The sequence below is a fragment of the Terrapene carolina genome, unplaced genomic scaffold (genome assembly GCF_002925995.2).
Source record: "Terrapene carolina triunguis isolate 2854851 unplaced genomic scaffold, T_m_triunguis-2.0 Scaffold21, whole genome shotgun sequence".
NCBI classification, from domain to species: domain Eukaryota; kingdom Metazoa; phylum Chordata; order Testudines; family Emydidae; genus Terrapene; species Terrapene triunguis.
The window spans coordinates 34,793,089-34,804,117 of NW_020664372.1; the positions used below are offsets into that span (position 1 = coordinate 34,793,089).

The window sequence follows — 11,029 nt, forward strand, 5'->3', positions numbered from 1 at the left end:
CCAGAAAAATTGGGGAATTAAGGGTGCTCATGGCAGATCTCCTTTATACAATCTTCCACAAAGGCATGGTAACCATGAAACTTCATCCAAAGGTTGTCCCAAAGGTGTATTCTATGGGAGTTAATAGACATTAACCAAAGTATTGACTTACTGGTGTGCTATCCTAAACATCAGTCTAGCAGGGAACTGGTGTGTCACTCACTGGATGTGCATAGGTCTCTTGCCTTTTAGCTGTAAAGGACTACATCATTTTGAAAGTCTCTTAGGCTCTTTATATCACTTGCAGAATGAATGAAAGGAGAGGCCATTTCCTCCCAGGAGCTGTCAAAATGGATTTTGGGATGCATCCTACTCTGCTACATGATGAACTGTCCCTTTGAAGGCAGTGTAAGAGCACATTTGACTAACGCTCAGAAAACGTTGGTAGCGTCCCTTAGAGACATCCTATTACTGATGTCTGCAGAGCAGCAACTTGGAGTTCCATACGCATAGTTCTAGACGCTATGCACTGGTGCAAGTAGCTGCCTGTGGTGCTTCTTTGAGCAGCCAGTTCTGCAATCTGTTGCATTATATTGCCCCATGCACCCTCCTCATTGAGAGAGACACTGCTTGTGAATAATGTGGAGTACCCTATGCATAGGGACAATCACTCGAAGAATATGGGTTACTCATCTTGTAGTAACTTGAGTTCTTCAAGATGTGTAGTCCTTATGTGTAATGTACTACTCAACCTTCGCCTTCGCTGCCTGGTTTCCCCCAGTGTGAATAGCAGTAGAGAAGGAACTAAGAGGGAGTGGTCCAGCACCGCCCTTTATCCCCTCAGTGAGGAGAGCGAGGGCACATGCACACACCAGACAGGCACTGCTTGGGCAAAATCTCCAGTCCTGGGCTCATGGAGCGCATGCGCAACCTGAAGTGCACTACATATAGGGACAACACATCTCGAGGAATTAAAGTGATCACAACATGAGTAACTCATCCTTTTAATTTTATTAATGATAATTTTTGTTGAGGAGGAAAACTTAAGGCAATATTCAGTTGATTCAATTACGAATGGGAAACATCTGGTAACTGCAAATGTCATTACTGGTTGATTGTTTTTTTTGTTGCCATGATTGTTACTTCTACCATCTGAGAAGGAAAAAAGTCTCAATGTGTAGCATTCAAATAGGAAGTATGTTAATGCATTTTGGAGTCTGATAATTCTCTGCAGCTCTTTGATTTCCTTCTCCCTTATCCCCACTAATGGTGCCATTTTGGGTGTGGTGCTTGAGGAAATGTCTGTGTGAGTGAATGTATTTTTCAGAGTTGAAAGACCTCTTTTCCACTTTCTCTCTCTCCTCCCCCCAACCCCAAGCTGCAATCAGAGGGGATATTGTGATTGTTTATGGAATTATATTAATTTTAGACATCTGCTTGGGCATAATTTTAAAGCCTGCCTGAATTTGACTAGACCACAGCCAATCTGAACCCTAGCCCAAGTGTGTTGAGTTGTTTTCATACCTGATCCAAATACTAATAGTCGGCTCTGTCGGGTTTGTGTCAGATTGCAAAGGTCTATTCACCAACCCAGACTCCATTTTCTTTACTTTGTTTCCTTCAGTGGAACTGGGAGGACAAATTACCCACCCTGCTCCAGTCCAGTGAGTCAGTTCCCCACTCCTTTGGGCCACTGCCTCATCCTTCCGTCTTGGCCTGGCTGCTCCCCACATCCTGTATCTGTCATCTATCTCCAGCCACCTTCTGCGCATAGGGCTGGTGTGGTGACAGCTGAATGCCCCATTCCAGCCAGCCACCATCACTTCACTGCTAGGTCTGTGCTGTGGAGTGAGTGTGCTGACAAGTCTCCGCATTTCTTATTCTGCAGTGTACAAATGCAAGAAGGTTCCAGCGTTGGGCAGGAGTGGGGTATACAACCATCACTGCACCAAAGCCACAAGCAGGAGGAGGTGATGAGAGACTACCGGACCTGAGCCCAAAAGTGTCAGGCTGTCTTCAATTCAACCTGAACCCAACACTTGTAGTCAAGTCCCATTGAGTTTGAGTCAGGTGTTTGTATGTGGTATTGTTGAATGTATTTTAGAAGTATATACTTTTTTGTTTTACAGAAATGGCTCAGGGATCAATCAGCAGTGTATATGTAACAACATCATCAGGTTCCACTTCAGAGGTCACTAGATTTTCTGCCAGGTAAGTTAATACATAAATTAGCTTTAGCCTGTATTCCATGAGCTGTTCTGTCTCTAGTTCTGCTTCAGCTACATGGTAAACCTGGTGTATCAGATTTTTTTTTTTTAAGGTAATTCTGAGAGAGGTATTATTTTTGCTATAATTACTGGTATTTCTAACCAGTGCCCATCTACCTCTTGGTGAGCAAATGGACCATCACTTGAAGTAGTACGGCAGCTACCTCCTTTTGACATCTTCATATAAGTGAATTGTGGTTAATATATGATGAGCTAAGCAGTAACCTGTCACAAAACGGGGAAATAAATTAGCTAGACTAGGATTAGTATAGAATAGTTTAGGTTTTAAGTTTAGAGAAGGACTTTGCGACACAAAGATACTATCTGGGCAGGATTCTCGTTTGGTCATGGCTCCCTAGCACGAGGTAGGAAGAACTTAATTTCTTTGCTCATTGACAGCAACAGTAGTGGGCAGTTACCCTCTTTATGCACCACTGTAGACATTTACCCGCTCTGAGCTTGCCCATTCCCCCTCTCTTTCTTGCTCATGTTATGGGTATTAGCTTAGTCTTTGCTGCCTCTTGTAGCAAACATGCTATATTTAAGACACCTGTGCAAGAGCTCTAGGTGGCCTTACATTTAATCTTACAATAGAGTAATACACCAAGCAGCATTAAAAAGCAAATATTGAAAAGGGGCAAATTAACTCAATGTAGCCAGCCAGTGAATTAGATACAGAAGTGTCATTTCTAACCCCCATTGTCTCGAAGATCATCCGTTCAGCCTTCTCCAAAAGCTCTATCAAATAAATGGCTTTTGTTGCACGCACAGAAGGTCACCGGATTTGGATTGTTTTGGACGAAGGAGGGTGAGGGGAGCAAGTTCCAGAGTCCCTTGACTATTTCCGTACCTTGAAGTCCTTCTACCTACAGGGACGAACCTGAACTGCCCACGGCACCCCCTCACCAACACACACACCCTGTCGCTCTCTCCCTCTCTCTCTCTTACGGTATGGAATGGACCAGCATGATTGCAATCCCCAGGTTGTGATTCCCTCTTTCAGGACATGTCTTAATTCACTTGCTTTCCACTAGTTGAACATCCTGTGTTGATAGGATACCTTTTGACAGCGGAAAATTTAAATCTGTGATTCTTTTTCTCTGAAGATACCATTCTGGCAGCTTTCTGTCTCTGTCACCTTACCTCGGAGTTTGAAAGGAGAACTGTTTGTGGGCATGGTACCTGGCTTTATTGCTCTGTTACATTAAAGCACTAAGTTTTCAAATAGTTTTGTTAGTGGATGGGCTTATTTTTCTTTTACTGCATGTTCAAGTCAGGATTGGACAGTTCCAAGGGAAATGATTAAGCTTTGGGGTGATTCAGATAATCCAGGAAGTTTTTGGAAAGTGTAGGGGACAATTTCCTGGTGCAAGTGCTGGAAGAACCAACTAGGGGCAGAGCTCTTTTTGACCTGCTGCTCACAAACAGGGAAGAATTAGTAGGGGAAGCAAAAGTGGATGGGAACCTGGGAGGCAGTGACCATGAGGTGGTCGAGTTCAGGATCCTGACACAAGGAAGAAAAGAGAGCAGCAGAATATGGACCCTGGACTTCAGAAAAGCAGACTTTGACTCCCTCAGGGAACTGATGGGCAGGATCCCTGGGATAATAACAAGAGAGGGAAAGGAGTCCAAGAGAGCTGGCTGTATTTTAAAGAATCCTTATTGAGGTTGCAGGAACAAACCATCCCAATGTATAGAAAGAATAGTAAATATGGCAGGCGACCAGCTTGGCTTAACAGTGAAATCCTTGCTGATCTTAAACACACAAAAAAGAAGCTTACAAGAAGTGGAAGATTGGACAAATGGCCAGGGAGGAGTATAAAAATATTGCTCAGGCATGCAGGAGTGAAATCAGGAAGGCCAAATCACACTTGGAGTTGCAGCTTGCAAGGGATGTTAAGAGTAACAAGAAGGGTTTCTACAGGTATGTTAGCAACAAGAAGGTGGTCAGGGAAAGTGTGGGCCCCATACTGAATGGGAGAGGGAACCTAGTGACAGAGGATGTGGAAATAGCTAATGTACTCAATGTTTTTTTTGCCTCTGTCTTCACGAACAAGTTCAGCTCCCAGACTACTGCACAGGCAGCACCGTATGGGTAGGAGGTGACCAGTCCTCTGGGGAGAAAGAAGTGGTTCAGGACTATTTAGAAAAGCTGGATGAGTACAAGTTCATGGGGCTGGATGCACTGCATCCGAGGGTGCTAAAGGAGTTGGCGGATGTGATTGCAGAGCCATTGGCCATTATCTTTGAAAACTCACGTCTATCAGGAGAGGTCCCGAATGACTGGAAAAAGGCTAATGTAGTGCCCATCTTTAAAAAAGGGAAGGAGGAGGATCCAGGGAACTACAGGCCAGTCAGCCTCACCTCAGTCCCTAGAAAAATCGTGGAGCAGATCCTCAAGGAATCAATTTTGAAGCACTTCGAGGAGAGGAAAGTGATCAGGAACAGTCAGCATGGATTCACCAAGGGGAAGTCATGCCTGACTAACCTAATTGTCTTCTATGATGAGATAACTGGCTCTGTGGATGAGGGGAAAGCAGTGGGCGTGTTATTCCTTGACTTTAGCAAAGCTTTTGATACTGTCTCCGACAGTATTTTTGCCAGAAAGTTAAAGAAGTATGGGTTGGAGGAATGGACTATAAGGTGGATAGAAAGCTGGCTAGATCGTCGGGCTCAATGGGTAGTGATCAATGGCTCCATGTCTAGTTGGCAGCCGGTTTCAAGCGGAGTGCCCCAAGGGTCGGTCCTGGAGCCGGTTTTGTTTAATATCTTTATTAATGATCTGGAGGATGGTGTGGACTGCACTCTCAGCAAGTTTGCAGATGACACTAAACTGGGAGGAGTGGTAGATACGCTGGTGGGTAGGGATAGGCTACAGAAGGACCTAGACAAATTAGAGGTTTGGGCCAAAAGAAATCTGATGAGGTTCAACAAGGACAAGTGCAGAGTCCTGCACTTAGGACGGAAGAATCCCATGCACTGCTACAGACCAGGGATCGAATGGTTAGGCAGCAGTTCTGCAGGAAAGGACCTAGGGGTTACAGTGGACGAGAAGCTGGATATGAGTCGACAGTGTGCCCTTGTTGCCAAGAAGGCTAATGGCATTTTGGGCTGTATAAGTAGGGGCATTGCCATCAGATTGAGGGACGTGATCATTCCCCTCTATTCAACGTTGGTGAAGCCTCACCTGGAGTAGTGTGTCCAGTTTTGGGCCCCACACTACAAGAAGGATGTGGAAAAATTGGAAAGAATCCAGCAGAGGGCAACAAAAATGATTAGGGGGCTGGAGCACATGATTTAGGAGGAGAGGCTGAGGAACTGGGATTGTTTAGTCTGCAGAAGAGAAGAATGAGGGGGGATTTGATAGCCCCTTTCAACTACCTGAAAGGGGGTTCCAAAGAGGATGGATCTAGAATGTTCTTAGTGGTAGCAGATGACAGAACAAGGAGTAATGGTCTCAAGTTGCAGTGGGGGATGTTTAGGTTGGATATTAGGAAAAACTTTTTCACTAGGAGGGTGGTGAAGCACTGGAATGGGTTACCTAGGGAGGTGGTGGAATCTCCTTTCTTAGAGGTTTTTAAGGTCAGGCTTGACAAAGCCCTGTCTGGGATGATTTAATTGGGGATTGGTCCTGCTTTGAGCAAGGGGTTGGACTAGATGTCCTCCTGAGGTCCCTTCCAACTCTGATATTCTATGAGAACTACCAGTGTGGGAAGGGTGGGGAATTCTTCCTGTCTTGTGCTAGGGAGCAAAAGCTTAGGATACTAAGAATACTGCCAGAATATTTTCAGAGAAGCAGAATTACAAAATTAGTAAATTTCTCCCTTTTCACCTTCAAGTTTTCACCAAGTTTCTTGTGTAATGATTGGGGCCAAAGTGAATGGGAAACCTTATATACTATAGGTCTTGAAATTTTACCAGGAATCTACTAGCCAGGGGCTCATACTAAGGTGGAGGCTGTGGATCATTAGATTGGTGAGAAAACCAATTAACTTGCTCTTTTCTTTGCACTGGACTTCTAATATGCACACTATCCTTGCAGTGTGCTGGCACCCCTCAACATTGTACCACCTTGGCTTGTTATGTCGGATAAGTTTGTAGAACCTTTTCAACCTACCTACTGAGATGGGGAGTTTCTTATACCCTCATGCATACTGGGAGAATTTGGGTCACCACACATTACCCTTTCTCACTCCATTCAATAATCTTCATTCTCAGGAGCTCAGTTTCCCAGATATATTTTTGCAAAAATGTGGTCGCTGCTGCTGCTGCTGTTAGTTATCCTGGCAGGAGCTAAACAAATCTGATTTTTCTGTGCCGTTAAGTTGTGCGGGGAGGAAGGAATCAGGTGTCTTGGGGAAGGGGAAGCCCTGTTCTCTCTTGCAGGAAGTTTAGTGTGTGTTCAATGCTCTTGAAAAGCCAGAAAATTAATGAAGTTGGAGCCTAGGTTGTCTGGTACTAAATCACTGCCTGAGCAGGATCTGGCTTTGGGAAATGTAGAGAAACTGAACTGATGTAGACACAAAAGCAATCAGATGTAGATGCTATAATATGACTAATTGCAGAAGCAGCAACTTTAACAAATAAACAACCCAAAACTACATGACAGGGTAGTTCCAGTGTGGATCTTCAATTACTACTCATGGCCCCTGATGTACCAAAAACCTGAGGGTGAGTGAAGATCATGCCACATCTGCACCCTTAGGTCTGCCAAGGGACCCTGATGGGTTGTAAGAGTCCTGACTCCCTCTCCTCCGCACCAAAGGTAGGAAAGATGAGATGAGGGGGAGTCACAAGTTGTGCTACAGAGGCATAACCTTTCACTATGCCATATGGTTGCTCAGAACCAATCCCAAACAACTGACTGGATTTTAGGGTTCAGCTGAGCACTTCCTAACTCACCAACCACATTGGAATGCACCACAGAGGACAGCAATCAGCGTGGATGCCCTGCCAATTAGCTACAAAAGAATCTACCCACTATTTCAAGTCCTTCAACAAAATATCTGACTCACTGTCAAATGTACTCCATTCTCTCGGCACTGGGGAGAGATATTTAATTCCCACATGGGAAATTGCTTTATCATCATTCTGTACTTACCAGTTTCTAAGTTCACTTCTTTCACAAGCAAATTGAACTTTTAGTATTACTACATTTAAAAAACCCCCCCAAAAAACAGCAATCACATGTCCTGTCTTGGTGTGTTGCAGTGAGGCTGTTTCTGGCACAGACTGCACTTTCTACACTATTGCTGACACATCTGATTTAAAAACAAAACTAAACTCCTGGCCGAAATCCATTTATTGCAGGAGGGGGAACAGGTTGTGTGGGTTTTTATATTATTATTTTGTTTTGTTTTTTGCTCAATGGATCCTGAAGCAACTGCTTTGGTTCTTTTATTTTTTTTTTTTTTTTTTTTCTTGTTTTTAACTTCTATAGTTGGGTTCCTTCTTTTCGGGGTACTTGTGTTCCAACTGCAAACACATGCCATTTTGGCTTTCGCCCTTTTCCTAGGCCTTTTCTGAAAAAGACTGCAGAGCATGCAACAAAAAATTGTAGATTTTGTTTGTTTTGTTTTAAATCAAAATGACTTTTCTTGTGAGATTCCAGAGCCTCCTATTTTGGCCAAGTCAAAAAATACTACAAATAAGATATTTCAGACATATTCCAGACATGTAAAAATGCATGTGAATGGTATGAAAATTAAAGTACACAGTATTATATCAAACCATTGAACCTGAGATTATGTTCAAAGGACGATCCAGAGTTGCAGTCAGTTCTTTCTTTATGGCTTTGCTTATCCCTACTTATGATTTGGCTAATTGAAAATATGACCCGATTCACTTACAAACATGTTTTCCTTCAAACATTGTTAGAAAATGTTGCTTCATATGTGAATTTGTCATTTCTCAGCTGATATTTTGTTTCCATCAAGTTTGGAAACTATACTACTAAATTGTTTGTATATGTTTTACAAACAATCCTCTTAAAATTCCACTGCATCAGATAAGTATTGCCTATATTACTGAAAAACAGAAAAGTTAATGACTTGCCCTCAACTATTCATTGAGTTAGTGGCAGAGCTGGGATTAGAACTGGCTCCTAGTCCCGTGTTCATTGAACTCTAAAGCCGCTGTTATTTTAATTCTTACATGTTTGTGTTACTAATACAATATTAGTAATATTAATGAGTGATATAACTTCAGTATTTCACAATTTATATATTTAAAATTTAACTGCTACTTAAAGTATAGGAAAGCCATATTTCTTCTGTGAAATGGTTCTGTACCATGATTATTTGTTATAGATATTGTAATTAAGGTGAACAGCGCAGTGTTCCACATTTCCAGTCTTATTTATACCATTTAGATTTGCATCACTCTTATATTTTACCCCTTTATATTCTTAAACATTGAAATACTTATCACTCTCTCTTAACAATGATACATTATCCTTACAAGTGTGTATTAATATATCTTTTATTCATATTGCATGAGGGACAGTTGGTAAGTAGTTCATCACTAGTAATCAAGGAGGATGTTAAACAACATTTGTGAGGGATAAATACTTTTAAATGAGCAGGTCTTGATAATTTTCACCCTAGAGTCCTAGAAGAATTGACTGAGGAGATTTGTCTTGTTGATGATAGATTTTAATATGTGTTGGAATGCAGAAAGGCTGGAATCACAGAAGGCTGGAAATGTGCTAATGTATCAATATTCATGAAGGGAAAGCAGCATGACCCTTGGTAATTACAGGCCAGTTACTCTGACATAATTCCCAGACAAGATAAAGGAAAAGCTGATGTGGTACTCAATAAATAGAGAATTAAAGGATAGGAATATAATTAATGCTAGTCAACATGGTTTTATTGAAAATAGGTCTTGTCTAGTAAACTTATTTTCATTTTTTGATGAGCTATAAAAAGTTTAGTTAATAAAGGTAACTAGATTTAATATTCTTAGGCTTTTGTAAGGTGTACCTTGACTTAGTACCACAGAACATTGATATTTTTTTTTTAAAGTAGCACTGTACAATATCAAGCACATCTTAAATGAATTAGCTGGTAAATTAAGAAGTGTCAGAGTGGCTGTCAATGGGGAATCATTAAATGGGAGCCTGACACTAGACAGAGTGGTAAATAACAAGGACAAGGGAAGTCAGACAGAGCAATCGGGGGTGTATTCTACCCTGTGCCACAGTGCAAACTAGAGGGGTGTGAATTGTCGAGTGCCTTAACTGCCCTGTGTAGACCTTGCAGACATGAACCAAAAAGTAATGTTAACGTGCACTGAGTACCTTTTTGTTTGTACCAGTAGGATCTCTGCGGGGCAGTGAGAGTGCAACATATTAGTGCACTCTACAGTTCATACCCCTGTTGTTCACGCTAGTTCGATTATTTGGTAAACGGTTTTTTGTTGTTGTTGTTGTTTTTTAAATACAGCTGAATGCAAGGTTATATATCTAGAAGTAAATAATGCAGGCTGTACCTACATAATGGGGGGAAATGCCTTACAGGGAGAGACTTGGAGCTCTGTTAAGTTAATCAAAAAGATCGAGATGACTTGATTGTGGATAAGTACCTTCACAGGAAGAAAATACTAGGTACTAATGAGCTCTTTAATCTAGGGAAGAAAGGCATAACAAGAACCAATGGCTGAAAGTTAAAGCCAAACAAATTCAAGTGAGAAATAAGGCACATATTTGTAACAGAATGATTAACCATTGTAACAAACTATCAAGGGAAGTGATGAATTCTCTACTTCTTGAAGTCTTTTGCCTGGTCTACACTAGACTAGACAGGATAAATCGACCCCCGCTGGATCGATCGCTGCCCACCGATCCGGTGGCTAGTATAGACATACCCTTTGAATCGAGACTGGATGCCTTATGGAAAATATGCCTTAGTTTTGATGATATTCTATGGCCTTTATAATTAAGGATATGAGATTAGATGATTTGATGGGCCCTTCTGGCCTTAAAACACTAAACTTATGTGGAGTGAAATCTGGTAAGCAGACTTTTGAATGGCTAAAATGTTCTTTGAACTATTTTTCAGTGGTACATTAACCTATAGGAAAAGGTGCAAGTGTCTTCCCTCTCTGATTTGTTTAGCTGTTTTTAACTGTTGTAATTTGCCTTTGAATATGGATTTGCAATCTTGGGAAGGAAACAATTTAAAAAATGTGATTAATAATGAAATATTGCACCAGTTACAAAAGTAGGTGGTTGGAGTGGTGAAGACGAGTAGATAAAACCCTGATGACTCTTTTCCTGGAAATGTTCAAAGTTTCATTAAGAGTTACACTTCAGTTACAAGTAACAGTTTAATTAACATTTCTCACTTTTTAAAAAACTTAATTTTCTTACTTCAGTGACTTCACCAATGGTGGAGACGGGATGTTAGCAACAAGTTCCAATGGATCGCAGTACAGTGGCTCCAGAGTTGAAACACCAGTCTCTTATGTTGGAGATGACGACGACGAGGATGATGACTTTAATGAAAATGACGATGATGACTGATCCTTTTTGATTGTATACTTTTCAGGAATAAAATTATTCTAGGGAGAGAACGCACTCGCGTGCTCGCTCTCTCTCTCTCTCTCAAAAAATAAATATATATATAATATATATATATATTTTGCCCCGTCCCACAAGGAAAATAATGGTAAGCAGTTCTGAGTTTAGAAATTGCGCCTCAGATAAGCAAATAAGGATGTTTTATGTAGGATATTTTTAAATGTGGTGTGGATGTGTGTTTTGATACCAGTGTGTTAATGCA

The 11,029-nt window shown here is 41.5% G+C and overlaps 1 protein-coding gene across 1 annotated transcript in view; it reads left to right on the top strand.

Annotated features, from left to right (window-relative positions):
• TFDP1 (transcription factor Dp-1) overlaps positions 1 to 10,820 on the top strand; it is a 117,290-nt gene extending 106,470 nt beyond the window's left edge. The window contains exons 10-11 of the mRNA XM_029913259.1: positions 2,109 to 2,190; positions 10,623 to 10,820. Of these exons, the coding sequence (XP_029769119.1) occupies positions 2,109 to 2,190; positions 10,623 to 10,770 (230 nt within the window). The 3' untranslated portion in view covers positions 10,771 to 10,820. The remainder of the gene's footprint in view (positions 1 to 2,108; positions 2,191 to 10,622) is intronic.
• The last annotated feature ends 209 nt before the right edge of the window (positions 10,821 to 11,029 follow it).